Genomic DNA, 19629 nt, shown 5'->3' with positions numbered 1-19629 from the left:
TATCTTATTACATACTGTAATATTGAAGATGAATATTACATTATCTCTAGTAAAATTAAAAATAGTTGTCACCTACTTGGAATATAAAGTTTGATGTAGTTAGAGGTCTATAATTCTCAGGAATTCTGAGGAGCAACAATTCTGAAGACAGATTTTATGTACTACCTATACATACTGTTCTACATTATAAAAGGATAAATTTCGAGGTGCCTGGGTGGCACAGTTGAGTCTGACTCTTGGTTTCAGCTCAGCTCACAATCTAGGGTCATGTAATCAATCCCTGTGTTGGGCTTCACCCTCAGCAGAAAGTCAGGTTGAAGATTCTCTGCCTCTTCTCCTCCCCCCTCCTGTGGATGCTTGTGCATGTGCTCGCACTCTCTCTCTCGCTCTTGCTCTCAAATAAAGAAATAACTCTTAAAAAAGAAATAAAAACCTTCACAGCTAAATATTTAAGATACACATAGGAGTCTACATTAAAGTGGGACATACTCGAGCCAGAAAGCACTGAAATGTAGTAAGGTTTTGGCAAGTTTGATTTTTTTGCATATTAAGTATATAAATGGCTTGCGTAGTTTGGTAACTAGCACCTGAACAGTGAATAGTATTTCTATTTCTAGGAGGTGGGGACAGGATTGTAAGTGAAAATATATTGGGATTAATTCTTGAACTGTATACTGAAGTATTAAAAAAATAGTACTTTCTTGAAGGACACGAAGATCAATAGATTATCATAGAGTGTGAATAAGCATACTTTTTTATTATATAAAAATTTGATTTAAGCTTGACATGTCATTGGGTAGATTATTCAGTAATTTGTATTGGATGTCCATCTGAAGAGAAAATGATTTTCAAGTCTCCACTTCCTAACATACTAGAAATGTAAAGACATAAGGTACTAGATGAAATTATATAGTGTTCAAGTAGGGAATGTATTTTTTTTAAAGCAGGACTCTAGGACTAAACTGTAAAGGAAACAATGACAGATTTTTGCCTTTTCAAAACTATATATAAGGAAAGACAAATATATAAAGAACATTGGCAAACTGAAAAAATTACAATATATTTAATAAAATGATATTTCTAATGGGGAAGAGACCCTTCTAATAAGAAAAACACAATTTTTAAAAATAGTCAAAATAGCCAAATATGTAGTATAAAGGAGAAAAGATATAAATGACCATTGAATAGTTAATAGTTGAACAAATGCATTAATATTTTCAACAAATATAGATTAAAATAAGAAAAAGACATACCCTCCCCATCTGAATGAGAAAGATAAGAAAGAATCACATGTAGAATTGGTGACTATTAAATGAGATGAAATATGGTAGAGCCATTTTGAAGGGCAGTTGGACAATGTATTTTTTTTTAAGATTTTATTTATTTATTCATAGACACACACAGAGAGAGGCAGAGATACAGGGAGAGGGGGAAGCAGGCTCCATGCAGGGAGCCCGATGTGGGACTTGATCCCGAGTCTCCAGGATCACGCCCAAGGCTGCAGGCAGCGCCAAACCGCTACACCACCAGGGCTGCCCTGGACAATGTATTTTATTATTATTTTTAATTTATTTACTCATGAGAGACACAGAGAGGGGCAGAGACATAGGCAGAGGGAGAAGCAGGCTCCCTGCAGAGAGCCTGATGCAAGACTCAATCCCAGGACCCCAGGATCATGCATGACCTGAGCCAAAGGCAGACACTCAACCACTGAGCCACCCAGGTGCCCTGGACAGTGTATTTTAAAGCTAATAACATTCATGAGCTTAACCTAATCTTTTGCTTAAAGAAGTGTGTCCTGCAAAGCAGCTCTGAATGTATATAGGAATGTTCATCATAACAAATATATGTTATTAGAGCAAAAAGTTAGAACACAAATATAACTCAATAGGAGAAATTTGTCCACTGTCAGCAGTGACTTCCATGAAAAGTAAGTGGCAAAATGTCTTTTTATGTCAATAAGTATAGATAATATATTTTTAAAAATGAATATATTCCATGTAATGTATCTTAATTAAAAAACTTTCTGTGGGGATCCCTGGGTAGCTCGGCGGTTTGGCGCCTGCCTTTGGCCCAGGGAGCAATCCTGGAGTTCCAGGATCCAGTCCCGCGTCCGGCTCCCAGCATGGGACCTGCTTCTCCCTCTGCCTGTGTGTCTGCCTCTCTCTCTTTCTCTCTCTCTCTCTCTATGTCTATCATGAATAAATAAATAAATCTTTAAAAACAAAACCTTTCTGTAATGGTAGACACTTAGGTTCCTTCCAGTTTTCCACTAGTGTAAATGAGGTTGTGATGAATATTCTTATACATACAATTTGATGAATAATTGCTGCTTCTTTCTTTGGAGTGAATCCAGGAGCTGCTGAGTCAAAAGTTGTATCCAGTTTACATTTTGATACATAGTGCCAAATGCAGTTTTATACCAGAAAGTGGTATAAAAGTTGGAATTTTAAAATGAAGCCGTAACATTAATAAATTAATGCAGTATGACCTAGGATATTACATAAGCTTGTTTGAAGTTATTACAAATAAAATGCCACTAAATTCAATTTTTTAAAAAGAAATGTTAAATATTCTCTTTATTTACTTTTAAAATAAGTTGCATTATAGTAAACTCATAGTAAATTTGCTAGGGATTCCTGTATGCCCTTTACCCAGTTTTCCCTAATGTTAACATCTTTTATAACATGGCACATTAACAGAACTAATGTATTAAAATTAACATATTACTGTTAACTCATTACAGGCTTTGTTCAGATAACAATTTTTCCACCAATCTCTTGGTTTTGATTCTAGAATCCACTGTAGGATACTGCATTGTTTTCAGTTGCCATTTCTCCTTGGTCTGTGATAGTTTCTCCATTTTTTGCTTATTTTTTTTAATGACCTTGACAGTTTTGAAGATTACTGATCAAGTACTTTGTAGAACGTCCCATAGTTTGTGTTTGATGTTAGACTGGGGTTATAGGTGATATCATGATTTATTAATGGTAATGTTAACTTTTATCACTTGGTTTATTAAAACAGTGTCTGCCAGGCTTCTTTCCTAGAAAGTTACTGTTTTCCCTTTCCATATCCTGTCGTTTGGAATCTGATCACTAACTAGTTCAGCCTACCTTACAAGCAGGGGGATCAATAAACTCCACTTCCAGATTCAAAAGGTTGTATATACTTTCACACAGTAGAAGTAATATTTTATTTTGATAGTCTCATTTATTAGTTATTTCTGTTATGGATTATGCTTTTGGTGTTGTATATAAAAATCATTGCCGGGCAGCCCAGGTGGCTCAGTGGTTTAGCGCCTGCCTTCAGCCCAGGGCATGATCCTGGAGATCCGGGATCGAGTCCCACATCGGGCTCCCTGCATGGAGCCTGCTTCTCCCTCTGCCTGTGTCTCTGCCTCTCTCTCTCTCTCTCTCTCTCTCTCTCTCTGTCTCTCATGAATAAATAAATAAATTAAAAAAAATCATTGCCAAACATAGTTATATAAACAATTTCAGTACAGATTGATAGGTGAAATAACAGAGAAATTGTGGTGCCTCAGAGGAGAGGGAGTTATAATCTACTTGAGGGAATCAGCAGTGACTGAAGCAGAGATACAGGATTAGATCTTGTTTGATAGTAAATTGGTCAAATAACATGGGGCAAGTCATTTTAGGTTGATGATCAGTTTCTGCAAAGGTATGGAGATTTGAAGCAATGTGGTAATGTGAGCAACTGCAAGTAACTGGGCATTGGTAGAGTATGTTAGGGAGAGTATCTAGAAATAAAAGACTGGAGAACTGGACAGTAACAAGGTCTTTATGTTAAGAATTTGGATTCCTCCCCTTCCTTTATCTTTTTCTCAAACCGGATTACTCTGTGTGTGTGTGTGTGTGTGTGTGTGTGTAGTTTGAATTTTATTTGGAGGTTGGACATAAAATAATTTTTCATTAAAGCAGATTTTTATGGAATTGAATATTGTAGATTTTCTGTTAAGTTTTATATAACTTCAGAGGTTTTTAGGGATACTTTGACTACTCTAAAAGTACAAGGTATAGTAGTTTCTTTAGGCAAAGAGGAGCAGTATTTTAGTCAAACAGCATATTGTACATAGCTTTTATTACCATATTTCATCCTAACATTAAAAAAAACTTAACAATTGGGATGTGTCTTACAATCTATAGTGGTAAATAAAATTATGGTGCACTTTATAATCTCGGATCTTAGATTAGGCAGATACATCTTTTTCTCATTAGAAATCAATAGTCCTAGAAAATTTGAAATCTGTAGATGTGAAGAATAAAATATCTGAAATTCTGCCCTCGGAAATTATTGCAAGTATTGTTTTGGTATGTTTCCTTCTAGTCTTTTTTTCTGTTCACGTGTACCAAATATATATTTGTGCACTTTATACTGTTTATTTAACATTATATGTTGAATATCATTCTATGTGATTATTCTTTAACAACACAATTTTAAATGTTGCCTAATACTCCATTATATGTATGTAAAATTATTCAATCTTTACATTGTAAAAAACATTTTATTGTTAAAAATCTTGGTTCCACATTATATCTAACTTCTTTAGGATAAATTTCTAGAATTAGAATTTACTGGGTATGAAGTGTGACTTTTTTTTAAGATTCTAGAAATAAACAAACAAAACATTCTTTAAAAAATCATCCATTCAATTTCTAGAAAGTTAGATTGAAGAGTGTGTGTGATTGAAATCTTTTTGAATTGTTGGTAACCTTGAAACTATAAATTATCAGTCTTTCTGCCTATTTTGCTAATTTGTGATTAGAGACTGATTAGCTAGTTAGTGGCCTGTCAAAACTTATGGTGTCTATTTGTGACTCAATTTGCCTATTTCATTTTTTGCTTACTGTGCTGTGGAGTAATATCTCACTTCTCGGAATCTTAGCTTTCTGTCAGCATCATTTGGCTCGACAAAATAGACAATCAGAAGTTAGTAAAAGTATCTAATAGTTACATAATCCTATTTATTGGTCTTAGAATTAATGGGGACTTACCAAATGTATAACTTTACATGAAATAAATTCTGTAAATAACAAAGAAATTAATAATATGGGAAAAACATAGAATGCTCTAAGAAGGATTAGAAGCTTTGAGAATTTTGCAGTTTTCGATAAGGTGACTAGCTTGGGACTCACTATAAAATGACATTTGAATAAAAAAAATGACATTTGAGAAAATTATTGAAATACTTGAATTAGTCAAGCAGATGTTTGAGGGAGGGGAATGTTATACAGAGGAACAGCCAGTGTGAAGAGTCTGGGAGGAATATACCTGGCGTGTGTGAGAGGCAGCAAGGAAGAAGCCATTGTGGCTGGATAGGATTGAGCAAGAAGGAGAATAGTAGGATGATGTCAGAGAAGTAAGGAAATAGGCTAGGTCATGTAGAGTCTTGTACGCCATTATAAGATCTTTGACTTTTGATCCGGCTTAGATGGCAAGACATTAGAGAGTTTTGAGCAGAGGAGTGACATGCTCTGACTTGTATTTTTAAGAATATCACCTAGGGTTAAGAATAAACTATGGAGAGTCAAGGATAAACATAGGAAAATCAGTAATGAACTGATTGTAATAATCTGAAGGAGAGGTGATAATGGCTTGGTCCAGCATGTTAGCAGTATAAAGAGTGAAAAGTTATCAGATTGGAGATAATATTTCAAAGGTAGAGCAATCATGTTTTCCTGAATGACAGGATGTGGTGTGTAAGAAACAAAAGGAGTCAAGAATGCTCCCTAGGTTTTAGAAAAATTGAACTGTCAACAGAAATAAGGAGATCATAGAAGTTTTGGGTAAATACATGTCTTCGATTTCATACACATTAAATTTGAGAGATCTGTTACCCAAGTAGATATATTTTGTTTTGTGGTGTTTTTTTTTTTTGTGGGTTTTTTATTTTATTTTTTTTTAATTTTTTTAATTTTGTATTTATTTTATTTTATTTTTTATTTATGATAGTCACAGAGAGAGAGGGAGAGAGAGGCAGAGACATAGGCAGAGGGAGAAGCAGGCTCCATGCACCGGGAGCCCGATGTGGGATTTGATCCCCGGTCTCCAGGATCGCGCCCTGGGCCAAAGGCAGGCGCCAAACCACTGCGCCACCCAGGGATCCCCTTTTTTGTGTTTTTTAAAAAGATTTTATTTATTGATTCATGAGAGACACACAGAGAGGCAGAGACATAGGGAGAGAGAGAAGCAGCCTCCCTGAGGGGAACCCAATGTGGGACTGGATTCCAGGACTGTGGGATCACGCCCTGAGCCGAAGGCAGAAGCTCAACTCCTGAGCCACCCAGGCATCCCTCAAGTATATATATTTTGTAAACAATTGAATATATAAAGCTGAAACTTAAGGGACTGATCATAAAAATTTATTGACATGTAGATGGGTTTTAAAGCCCACCAAAAAAATAAAAATAAACAGAAAAGAAAACAATATGAAAGATTAAACCTCAAGATGTTCAGTGTTAAGAACTCTGGGAGAGGAGGAAGAGCCAGCAAAGGCAACTGAGAAGTAACTATTAAGGTTTTAAAAATACCCTTAGCATTGTTGGAAGAAGCATGTGGAAGTCAAGTAAAGAAAGTAAACTAGCAGAGAGAGACCAGACTGTCAAAATCTGCTGATATGTCAAGATAAGAACTGAGAATTTGTTACTGGATTTAGCAACATGGTAATCCATGACTTTGACAAGCAGCTTTGATAGAAAGGTAGTGGCCAAGTCCCACCTAAATGGATTTAAAAGCAAATATGAAGAAAGATTTAGAAATTGAGAGGACAGATAACATTTGAGGGATTTTGCTGTAGTGAAGTTGAGTAATGGGGCAGAAGCTGGTGAGAGAAATGGAACAAAGAGATTTATTTAAGATGAGAATGAAATTAGCATGATAGGATCTGGTTTGGAAAGGGGAAACTTAATGATACAAAAGAGAGAGGATAGTATTGCTGGAGGATTATCCTTGAAGTAATGAAAAAGGATGGGATATCACTGGTGGAAAGATTGGTATAAAATAGCACTATTCTCCTACAGTAAAAAATGACCAAATATATGCATGCACATGCTGGCAGTTTAATATACATGTGTATGGTGGTAAATCTGTGATAGTTTTCTTGTGATTGTTATTTGCTTTAGGGTGGTAGCCAAAAACATCTTAGCTACGAATGAGGATCAGTGGGAGAGCTGTGTAAGATTTGAGAAGAGGGAAGAAAATGTAAAATATGGTGTGTAGCAGTAGGAAAGTGAACAGTCCAGTGAAATATGCAAGCAGAATTAGGGACCAGCCTTATGTTTATGATTATGAATTTAAAGTGAGTTCAGTCAGTATGATTTTGTATTTATCAAGACTTATTTAACTGTGTGGGTGCTTAACAGAGTTAGTTGGAGAATTGGACTTAACTAGGATTATGATTTTGCCAAACTAAGTATAATGAAGCAGAAGAGAGCCGAGGCATTGAAGGTGTATGCAAGAGAGGAATTCTAATGATTGACCGTGTAATTTAATCTGGGGAGGTAAGAAAGCAATGAGGTGGGGTAAAATGGGATAGGATCAGTGGATTAGAGGTTTTGGTGGGGCTGGGGGTTGTTCGTGTTGAGTTATTGGAGGAAGTGAGTGTGAGATTTGAAATCAAATTTGTGGAAGGATTATAATTATTGATAATACAAGGTCTAGTATGTGAACATGGAAATGAGTGGCTAAGATAAGGTATAGGACAAGATCATTGAAGGAGAGAAGTTAAAGGTATTGAGAGGCCAGGTTATTAAAGTGTCGTCTATGGATATAATAAAATCTCTAAGAATTAAAACGGGTGAATATTGGAGAGGTCAACAGACCAGGAACTAAAATTGTCTGACAGTGAAATTTGATGACCTGAGAGTGAGTAGATTACAGCAATAATGAGAGGTAGTGAGAAATACGACTTAATAACATGAAAATCAAAACTGGCAGATTTAGGGTAGGAGTATAGAGATAGCAGTGGAATTCAGCTACCCCACTTTCAGGGTCAGTGGTATAAGTCATGTGGGAGGGTAAAGGTCACCACTTGAGAGCTTCAAAGGAAGCAGTGTCCTTTGTAGGAAGCTGGGTTTCTATTAGAGTAGGGGTTGGCAAATTACAGTCCACAGGCTAAATCTGGCCCACCACCTCTTTCTGTGTTTTTTGAAGACTGTTTTTTATATTTTAAAAATAATTGATAAAAGGTCGAAATAGGAAAAATGTGACATGTGAAAATTATATAAAATTCAGATTTCCATAAATAAAGTTTTATTGGGACATAGCCACATTCATTCTTATGTGTTTTCTGTCACTGGTTTTGTGCTACAGTAGCCGAATTGAATAGTTCTGACAGAAATCATACATGATATTGTTAATTACTTCACACTGCCACTCAGCTAAATCACAGTGGTACAATTGTAATGGAATAGCATTTCATGTCAATATCACCATATTACAACATTTTATTATTTTTTTTGCCAGTGTATGCCCTTTGTGTAAAAACAAAAATGAGAGAGAGAAAAAAAAATGAGAAAAGTGAACTTCGAATGTTGTCATTTTGAGGCACAGTGGATTGTGGATTATTCTGTGAAGTTAAATGGCAAAAGGATTGTGTTTATTTTGCAGTGACACTATAGCTGTGCTAAAATAATATATATTGATGTTATCAGAGTGAGTCCCTATCATATTCCCAACTCACAGGAAAGCAACAGTCAGAAAACAATAGAAGACTTGAAATGGAATATCTCATCACAGAATTTTCTTCACAAAAATAAGAAAGGAATCAGACTGCGACCTTACATTAGTTTATGAGTGGCTTGTTAGCCAAACAGGGAAAGCTGTTTACTATTGTTGAGTGTTTGCAGCAGGAAAGAAAGAAAGAAAGAAAGAAAGAAAGAAAGAAAGAAAGAAAGAAAGAAAGAAAGAAAGAAAGAAAGAAAGAAAGAAAGAAAGAAAGAAAAGAAAGAGAAAAAAGAAAAGAAAAAAGAAAAGAAAGAAAAGAAAAGGAAAAGAAAAAATAAAGGGAAGGGGAAAGGGAAAGGGAAGAAAAGAAAAGAAAAGAGAAAAGAGAAAAGAAAAGAAAAATTTCCTTAAGAAGACTGTTAGCTTATTGGCAAGAATAATTGCTCAAAGAGTTGAGGTCATTGAAAGCAACATCAATAGTCAATTAAAAATAAGACAAACAGGGCAGCCCTGGTGGCTCAGCGGTTTAGCACCTGCCTTTCGCCCGGGGCATGATCCCGGGGACCTGGGATTGAGTCCCATGTCAGGCTCCCTGCGTGGAGCCTGCTTCTCCCTCTGCCTATGTCTCTGCCTCTCTCTGTCAAATAAGTAAATAAAATCTTTTAAAAAAAATATATGACAAACAACTTTGAGTGATTTTCCGACTCTTATTTGAGGAGTCAATGCTGAGTTTGAAGTATAGGCAAGAATATTTTTAAAGAAGTTGAGAAAATACTAAGTACAGCTTGAAGAGGAGTCTGCTGAGGTGTGTTACAAGTGATAGTAGTAAAAATTAGATAATAGAAAAGGCTTAGTTGGACAAACTGATAAAGCTTATGAAAACACAGGCATATAAAGCCTATAGTTATGTATTGTATTATATACACTGACAGATACTTTGTGAAAAATATTTGAATCTATCGTGTTATTGAACCACAGTGTCAATGGTACACACATCATTCACTGTCATGGACTTACATCATCAATTCTGTAAAATTTTGTCAGAAATTGGAACTAAACTAAACATTCAGTTTATCTTAGTATAAGTTGATGTCTTAGTGGTGATGTTTGTGGTTTTTTTTTTTTTTTTTTTTTTTTTTTAGGACTGTTATGGACTAAATTGTGTTCCTGCCATTCCCGATTTATATGTTGAAGCCTTAACCCCCAATTACTGTATTTGGAGATAGGGCCAATAAGGAGGCAGTTAAGGTTAAATGAGGTTGTAAAGGTGGGGCTCTGGTAGGATAGGATCAATGTCTTTACCTTGGGTTGTACACTCGAAAGAGGTCATGTGAACACAGAGATGGCACCTGTCAACAAACCAAGAAGAGAGTCCTTACCAGAATCAAATATAGCTAGTCCCCTGATCTTGGACTTCCAGCCTCTAGAACTGTAATAAAATGAATGAATGTTGTTTAACCATCCAGTCTATGGTATTTTGTATGGTAATATGAGCTAAGACAAAGACCAAGATGAAGGTTTTTTTAAGTGAAAAGAGCCACTCCCAACTGTCATTGAGTTTTCATTAAATACTGATTGACTTTGAAGTTAGTTTTTTGCTCCAGACTTGATAATGTTTCTTAATGAATGGAACAGAACCTAAAATAAAAAGGCAAAACACCACTTTTATGCCATATATGAATGTAATAAAATCATTCTGACAGTAAATGTTGTTTGAATCACATATCAAGCTGCTTTATACACTTCCTGTGCTGTTAGAAATTAAAACAGGAAGCAAGGTCATTCCCACATAGATTTGTAGCGGATATGTTTTCTGAGCTCAAACAACAGACTTTTCAGCCTATTTATGGCTGTAAATCTCATAGAACCAGAGCTAGGGATCTTTTCTCAACCTCACAGGCTATTATATAACACATCCTGGTTCAGGATTTTCTTAACTCTCATCTGGAATATTACAGTACTCTTAAAATTCTCCCCACCCCCAGTCTTGTCCTTATTGAGCTCATCTTTTTACATATTTCCCAGAGCGGTTTAGCTGAAATGTAAATTTGACTGTGTTATTTATCTGCCTTATTTCTTTTCGTGGTGTTTCTCAGTTCCCAACAGATCCCACAGGACTCTCAGGGACTGCTTTCTGGAAGAGTGTAAAGTAGATGAAACTCCAGCCCCTCTCTGATATCCCCACTACAGTACCACTACCATCCTGAAGCAGAGTACTTTCTATTATCCATTTGACATATTGAGTTGCTTTAAATTTTATTGTGAGAAAAGATTTTTTATGATTAAATAATAGTTTTATAAATACGGTCTTACAGGTAAAGTTCAAACTCCTAAACCAGTTTGGGGCTTTCCAGCATCTTCTTTGAACCCTTATCACAAACTTGATACTTTAGCATCACAGACCCTCTTGTATGTAGTTCCTCTCTGCCTTTGCTTATATTGCCCATCTGCCAATAGTATTCTCTGTTTTCTTCTCCCCACCTGACTAACTGCTGTGCTTCATTTAAGATTTGTTTCAGGTGTTACCATTTTCAGAAAGCATTTTCTAACTACCTCCTTTCCAGGCAGGTTTGGGTTAGGTATCTTACTTAGTGTTCTGCAAACTCTGTGCTTAGCTTCCATATAGCTTGCCTTTCTGCCTTGCTTTGCCTAGCCTTGCCTTGCCTCTTGCCTCTTGCCTCTTGCCTCTTGCCTCTTGCCTCTTGCCTCTTGCCTTTCCATTTGTTTTTCATTGTTTGTTTCTGTTTAATTTGCTAGAGTTTGAACTCCTTAAGTGGAGGAACTATGTTTTAAAGTTATCTATAACTACAGTGATTCTACAAAGCCTGCATGGTAGACAAATAATTGTGCAGTATATTGATTGTTGCTGTATCTTTGTGATGTATCTTGCAATAGATATGTAACCTAAAATTCAATATATTATCTCTGTGTAAAGAGCTTTCTTTTGCATGTGTTCATTGGTTATAATGTACACAAACACTTGAGTTGAAATAGGCATTTAAAAAGAAAGACAAGAATATAATACAGAATTTGTAATAAGCCTAGAACTTAAGTTTAATAGCTGTTCTGTATTTTGTGCACTCGAAACGTGAAGCTTTTCCATGTAATCTCATGCCAGTGTTGACCCATGTGGATTAAAATAGCCCTATTTTAATCTATGACCAAATTAGGAATTAGAAGATCTACCCAGTGGGGATTTGTAAATTATTGTAGTTTGTAGTGTGACAGGTTTATATAAATAATTGCAGTGATTTCCACTGTGTGTTTTAAGTTAAAATCTAGGTTCAAATCCAGAAACATATTGATACAAGTATGTGATTTTTTTCAGCATTGGTTATCTTCAATTATTTATATCTTCTTGGAGGGATCATCAAAATTGACTTCTTGGAGGGATCATCAAAATAAAATTGATAAAATTTTATTTCACTAATCTAAAATATATATCTATGATCCCTCAATTCAGATTTGCTCAGTACTCAATTAATTGTCCTCAGTGTGTGTAATTAGTATATTTGTTTTCTGAGATAACTATCAAGTTATATTTTAATGAAAAAATTTTAATAGCTAGTGAAGTCATTCCAGAATTTATTTAAAACCATTCTTAACACATTGAACAGTTCTCTTTTATAACTAAATTCACTACAAAGTAATTCTTAATATTTTTGTTTTCTTTCAAGAACTTGAATGTAAAATAAAGTGTTAGTTGTAATATTTCAATTATTTAAAATTATAAACTTTTCTTTTCATACAGATAAAGACACAATAAATAAAATTAGAGATTTACGAATGAAAGCTGAAGATTATGAAGTAGTGAAGGTGATTGGTCGAGGTGCATTTGGAGAAGTTCAATTGGTAGGTTATTTTAATGAGATTAAAAACAATAAAATTTAAAAATCCATCTGTGTTTACCATATGTTATTTGGTTGGGATGGTATTATTTTTATAAAATTGTAAAGCTTTAAGTCATTCTAGATAGTCTTGCCAAAGGATATGAAAGCCTAGAGTCAGATTCAGCAGTAGTATGAGATACTTTCCCCAAGCATCCATGGGTAGAGAAGAGGTTTCAAGTATCAGAAGAAAAATCTTTACTCCTAATCTTAGACTTCTAAAATGTAATGGAATCCTAAGTTTTATAAATAGAAAGCAGCATGCATAACGGTGGAGAAGGGGGAGTGTGCTATAGTATCAAAATAAAGGTATTTTTCTTTTTTTTTTTTAACCTAAATAAAGGTATTTTTCTAACATCACTTGCCTTATGGTAATTGAAGACTTGACGTTATCTAATTGAAATAATTCAACAGAAGAGATGAAAGAAAAGTGGCTAGAATAGTAATGTTATGTTATTTGACAAGGTGTTAAAATCATTTAGTAAATTGTTCTGGTAAACACTGAGCTTTAAATGTTCATTATTTTCTGTTTTCAATTTTAAAGGTAAGGCATAAATCCACCAGGAAGGTATATGCTATGAAGCTTCTCAGTAAATTTGAAATGATTAAGAGATCCGATTCTGCTTTTTTCTGGGAAGAAAGGGACATCATGGCTTTTGCTAATAGCCCTTGGGTCGTCCAGGTATGATTTTGCTACTGGTTTTTTTTTTGTTGTTGTGTTTTATTTTATTGCTGTGCTAGTTTGGAACTAAACATATTAGAGAAGCTGCGTTTGTATTTTATAACAGTAATAGAGAATTTACTGGCAATTACAAAATTATCTAATGTATTGTTATTTTTTTAATCATAAAATTTAATTTTATTGAATTGTCTCTAGGAGGAAAATAAGGCCAAAGCAAAGTAATTATGTCTTTGTAGACTTTAAATATTAGAAAAATTAAATAATCTACTTTGATTTGGGAGATATCATATACTATCATCTTCTAAGTAGATACTTTTATGTAATGTTGAAATCTAAGTTTTTTTCCAAATATGAGATCCTTTTATTCTGTTTAGTTTACCATTTATTCATCTATTTGTCTCTCTCATTTTGTGGAGAGGAAGGAATGGGAAAATGAAGGAAGAGGTGGGAGGTAAGGTAGGCCTTCAAGTAATACTGTGTTGGCTGTAGGTTTTACAGTGGGAAGAATACACTTGAAGTCAGTAGTTGTAAGTTCTAGTTTTAACTGTCAAAAACCTATCCGTGAAGCTCTGGCCAAGTTTATTTATATCTTTGGGCCTCAATTTCCTTGCTCAGAAATGTGGAAGTTGGCTTAGATTGGTTATTTTCATCTGTGGAGAATGCCTCAGGTGAAGTCATAGGGACAAGCAGGAATTTGGAGAGGTTATAATTCTGGGTTTTCTGTTTCTAGCTCAACTAGAGCAGCTCCATAGTTTATGTGTCCTATCTATTGAAATTATATAAGAATGCATAGGGGGGAAATAGTCTTCTGGTTTAAAAAAAAAACTGGGTGGACTAGACCATTTCTAAATTCTTAACATGAATTTTGTGACTTATTAATGTACAATATGTAATGAACTGTATCCTAAATAAGCATACTAGTATTTGGAACAAAAGGAAATGGAAAATGTTTAAGAGTTCCGTATACCTTTTTATACTTGAAATGTCTGCTCTGTTTTTATCAGCTGTGTGGAGCAGGGATTTTCAGGCTTGATATTATTGACATTTTGGGCCAGTTAGTCCTTTGTTGTTATGGCTGTCCTGTGTATTAGATTTTCAGCAGCAACTCTGGCTTCTACGCAGGTGCCAGTAGCAGCCCTTCACAGTGTGCATACCATTTATAACAAACCAAAATTGTGTCTAGACATTGTTGAATATTTTACTTGGTGGTAGTGAGGGTGATGGTGGTCGGGGACAATTCTTGCCTCTGGGACTGAGAACCAGTGATACAGAAAATATTCAGTGTTCTGTAGATAGTTAAAAGCCATAGGACATAATTTTTAAATTTACAGCTTATGCACTTGAAGCTTTGATTTTCTTGCTTTTTTTGATACATTGTCTATAAATTTGGTAAACTGCCACCAAATCAACATTATTTAATTGTAGTGCCCAAATGGTAAATTGTATACTTTAATATGGGATAGCCATGAGATGCCACTTAGTTTCTTATCCTTCCCTAAAATATCTTTTTAAAATAACTAAATCTGTAACTAAAATCATTAAACACTACTTAGAAAATCAAACAAAAAATTTTTAAGACAAATGTCTGCATAAATAAGGTATCATTTTCTCTAGGGCCTTATTTTATTTTAGCTTGATTCTGATTTCATGTTTACTTGAAATGTTCTTTTGTAAATTTGCTCTTTTTTTTTTTCATATAATAAATACATTTATGCCTGTTATTCTTGCCAGTTTCCTATCAGTAGATTTCACTCTTCCTGCTTGACTCTAGCTGTTGTGCTCTCCCTGCCTGCTAGTTGTTATTGCTCCTCCTCCTGTTGACTGCTGTTACTGAGCATCTGTTGTACCAGGTGCTTTCTACATTCACTAATCTTTTTAATTCTAAAAGGCAGTAAATCCTTATGGGTGTATCTTCAATTTATAGATTAATTTATGTTCCTATCGATTTGACATTTTTTATATAAATTTATTTTTTATTGGTGTTCAATTTGCCAACATATAGAATAACACCCAGTGCTCATCCCATCAAGTGCCCCCCTCAGTGCCTGTCACCCAATCACCCCCATCCCCCGCCCACCTCCCCTTCCACCACCCCTAGTTCGTTTCCCAGAGTTAGGAGTCTATCATGTTCTGTCTCCCTTTCTGATATTTCCCACTCATTTTTTCTCCTTTCCCCTTTATTTCCTTTCACCATTTTTTATATTCCCCAAATGAATGAGACCATATAATGTTTGTCCTTCTCCAATTGACTTCTTTCACTCAGCATAATACCCTCCAGTTCTATCCACATCGAAGCAAATGGTGGGTATTCGTCGTTTCTAATGGCTGAGTAATATTCCATTGTATACATAAACCAAATCTTCTTTATCCATTCATCTTTCGATGGACACTGAGGCTCCTTCCACAGTTTGGCTATTGTGGACATTGTTGCTATAAACATCGGGGTGCAGGTGTCCTGGCGTTTCATTGCATCTGTATCTTTGGGGTAAATCCCCAGCAGTGCGATTGCTGGGTCGTAGGGCAGATCTATTTTTAACTCTTTGAGGAACCTCCACACAGTTTTCCAGAGTGGCTGCACCAGTTCACATTACCACCAACAGTGCAGGAGGGTTCCCCTTTCTCCACATCCTCCAAGATAGAAAGAATATGTGACCACCAAACCAGCTCTGCAAGAAATTTTAAGGGGGACTCTTAAAATTCCTCAATTTGACATTTTTAAGCATTTGCAAACTGGCACTACTACGTCCAGACTTTGACTTAGCAGCAGGTATAAAAGTCAAACAAGCTATAGTCCCTTACATTTTTCTGGAAGGGATTTTAGTGATCGGGATTTAGGGAGGTTAAATAAATTACCCAGTCCCGTGGCTATTGGACAGCTGAGCCTATAGTCCAGTTTTTCAGACTTCTTGAGAATTGTGGTATTGATAAAATTTAACAGTAGACCTCACAAAAGCACATTATATCAGAATCATGATATTTCTTTGCTTAGGAGATTTGTATATTCTTTATTGAAACTATTGTAATTTTAAAAAATTCTCACTGTAAAAATTGAATTAGTATAGCAACACATAGAGAAAAAAGTTCCATCTAACTCCTTGGAAATAACCATCGTTCCTTTGTGTATGCAAGGGCCTTTGTAGTATTTATGTTTGTGTGTTTTAAGAGTACTGTAATTACTGCAATTTCATTAATTTAATAAAATCTTATGTTAGTATTTTTGTCATTTTTTAAATGAAGCAATGTTGCTTAATGTTAATGATTTCTTGTGTGTCTTTGTATAGCTTTTTTATGCATTCCAAGATGATCGTTATCTCTACATGGTGATGGAATACATGCCTGGTGGAGATCTTGTAAATTTAATGAGCAACTATGATGTGCCTGAAAAATGGGCACGATTCTATACTGCAGAAGTAGTACTTGCGTTGGATGCAATCCATTCCATGGGTTTCATTCATAGGTAAAGATAAAAATGTTTTAAATGTTTTCATTTATTGAAGGGGGAAGCTGAAAAGTACTTAAGCTTTATTTGATTGGTATCCTACTCAAAATCCACCTATTCTTCTTCATGTGACATAAGTGGTATTTTAGAATTTAGAACTTTGAAATTCATAGTTTTATTATTTCAATGTAATGTTGATATAAATGTATCCTTTAATGTCTCTTAATCCAATTACATAGCTTTTATTTGGTGTTCTGAAAAATAAAAATTGTAAGTTGGTTTTCTGAAGTATGTTCATTTTTTAATAAACTAATTTGCTTTTGATTAGTTTTTGTATGCAAAGTTTTTAATATACAGATCAGTTTGCTTTTAGTTAGTGAATAGATCATATTTATTTGTTAGAACAGTTTCATCTGTTTTGCCAATACCACTTGAATCCCATGCAGTTGCTGTGCTAAGTGCCTGGGATACAAAAATGAAAGTGATTAGAACCCTGTTTTGGGGTTTTTTATGTACTTAAGTTGAAAAGTGTGTTTCAATTACTTTTTATGTCTGAGTATTACATTTTTTATAGTTATCCTCTCTTAAATGGTTTGCTTTCCCCCTTGGAAGAATTAAACTCTATTTAAAAGAAAAAGAGATATTAAATGTCTTTTTCTGAGACACTAATATATAAAGGAATTTCCCTGCTGAACTACAATTTACAGATATGGATAGAGCACATATGAATAAAAAATGGCTTTATCTACAGTGAGTGAGGATATAGGGCCTAAAATAACTGCCTCATAGAATTTTTATCAGTGTCTGACTGGTTTTAGAAACACTCTACTTTTTTCCCCCCCTCCAGAGATGTGAAGCCTGATAACATGCTGCTGGATAAATCTGGACATTTGAAGTTAGCAGATTTTGGTACTTGTATGAAGATGAATAAGGTTAAATAATTTTGTTAATTCAAGAAAGATGCTTTTTAGAAAATGCTGTAAGAATGTACTAATCATAACTGGACTTGTATAGAATTGATGTGATCTGTTATTTGTTGAAATAGATGCCATGGTTTCAATGTTTTATTAGTAACTTGTAAGTGATTTATGTTTTCCTCTCTACTTAAAGGTAGGTATTAATTTCCAGCTTTGTTAAATCCTTTATAACAACTCTGTAATATATAGTACTACTAGCGACTAGAAATGAAAGACTAGTGTTAAAATTAGACTTTCATAAAAATTAGATTTCAGAGATATGTGTATTTTTTAGTGTTTTACTTAGCCTTCTGTTAACATGTAAAAGATCTTACTGCTTATTTTGGGAGTTAATCTTAAAACATACCATCGGTCCTCATTATTTACAAAATAAATGTTATCTATGGCTGAAGTGGCAAGTATGCTACTTGCTTAAGTTGAAACAGTTTATATTCTTGGAAACTTACCACACAACAATAGCCAAAAAGTTGTATTTATTATTATTTTTTTGTATTTATTATTTTTAAAAGAAAATTATTGATTAGAAGAAAACACTACATGAGAACTTTTGTGTGAACATTTAATTATGATTCTGTTGTGTTAATACCAGCTTAAATAAGTAACAGCTATGCATAGTTTTTGCATTTAGTTTTGGGGATATTTTTGGAGTGAGTTAAAATGCATATTAAATATTCAGTGTGCTTAGTACCATTATACCCTTTTCCATTACACCTACTTCCCCATTTTATATTTATACAGTTAATTCTTGTTTAAGTTTCAAGCATGGTTAAATTGAATGGCTATTTTAGTAAAAATAAAAAGACAATAATTAAATCAGCATTTATATATTATTACCGAATGATTCATCCTATCAGTCCCTCAATCTGTTTGCATTGGCTTATATACTAGTTCTCTGCAATTATGATGTCATATTGGTACACCTGGATGACAGTGTGTCTTTCTAGTGAGTAATATTACAAAGTAAAAATCACTGATGCATCCATACACACAAGTACACACACATATTTCAAATATTCTGTGTATATAATGTATATATGTGATTAGACTGTATGTTCATTTTTGTCAAGTTTGCACAAGGTTTTGATATATTTTATAGTTCAAAGATTTAGAGTCCTACAAGTTTTATTAGGAAAGACCTTTTAAGTAATTCAGAATTTATATTTGTATCCTAATTCAAAAGTTGACCCGCTACTCTTTTTTAGGAAGGTATGGTACGATGTGATACAGCAGTTGGAACACCTGATTACATTTCCCCTGAAGTATTAAAATCTCAAGGTGGTGATGGCTATTATGGACGAGAATGTGACTGGTGGTCAGTTGGGGTATTTTTATATGAAATGCTTGTAGGTGAGTAAAGGGGAATTTTGTGTATCTCTAACACAGTTGTTCATCCCATTTGGCTTTTTCTAATAAAATATTTATTACAGTAAGCAATACTAGTTTTGTTTGTAGAAAGCAAACTGATCCAAACCTGCTTTGTGTGTTTTTAAAAGCTGTTTAGAAGCTTAAAGCAATTTTGTGATGTGTTATTTCTTTTTTATATATTAAGCATATGTCTTTAACGCATATATAGTAATCTTTACACATATAACATTGACTCTTTTCCTTTGAAACTGATTTTTTTTAATGTACTTTATTTGCTTTTGTTTTCCCTATCAATTTTTCAGGTGATACACCTTTTTATGCAGATTCTCTGGTAGGAACTTACAGTAAGATTATGAACCATAAAAATTCACTTACTTTCCCTGATGATAATGATATATCAAAAGAAGCAAAAAATCTTATTTGTGCCTTCCTTACTGACAGGTAAATAATCTTAACATTGAACTTTAATTTATTCTAAGGAAATTCTCATTTTGCTGCTCAATATTTGAGGACTATATCTAAGCTCCTGTATTTGAACTTTCGGAATACAAGTACTGCCATTCCTCAAATCAGTAGTGATAGTGAAGTCTAATA

The 19629-nt window shown here is 34.3% G+C and overlaps 1 protein-coding gene across 3 annotated transcripts in view; it reads left to right on the top strand.

Annotated features, from left to right (window-relative positions):
* Positions 1-19629, top strand: part of ROCK1 (Rho associated coiled-coil containing protein kinase 1) — a 138793-nt gene that overhangs the window by 43067 nt on the left and 76097 nt on the right. For all 3 annotated transcript variants that reach the window (XM_077900212.1, XM_077900211.1, XM_077900210.1), the window contains exons 3-8: positions 12437-12537; positions 13117-13254; positions 16536-16711; positions 17541-17625; positions 18873-19017; positions 19338-19476. In XM_077900212.1, coding sequence (XP_077756338.1) covers positions 12437-12537; positions 13117-13254; positions 16536-16711; positions 17541-17625; positions 18873-19017; positions 19338-19476 — 784 coding nt within the window. The remainder of the gene's footprint in view (positions 1-12436; positions 12538-13116; positions 13255-16535; positions 16712-17540; positions 17626-18872; positions 19018-19337; positions 19477-19629) is intronic.

The sequence above is a fragment of the Canis aureus genome, chromosome 6, assembly GCF_053574225.1.
Source record: "Canis aureus isolate CA01 chromosome 6, VMU_Caureus_v.1.0, whole genome shotgun sequence".
Lineage (NCBI taxonomy): Eukaryota > Metazoa > Chordata > Mammalia > Carnivora > Canidae > Canis > Canis aureus.
The sequence above is the reverse complement of the archived record's forward strand: the minus strand, read 5'-3'. Positions and strand labels throughout refer to the sequence as shown.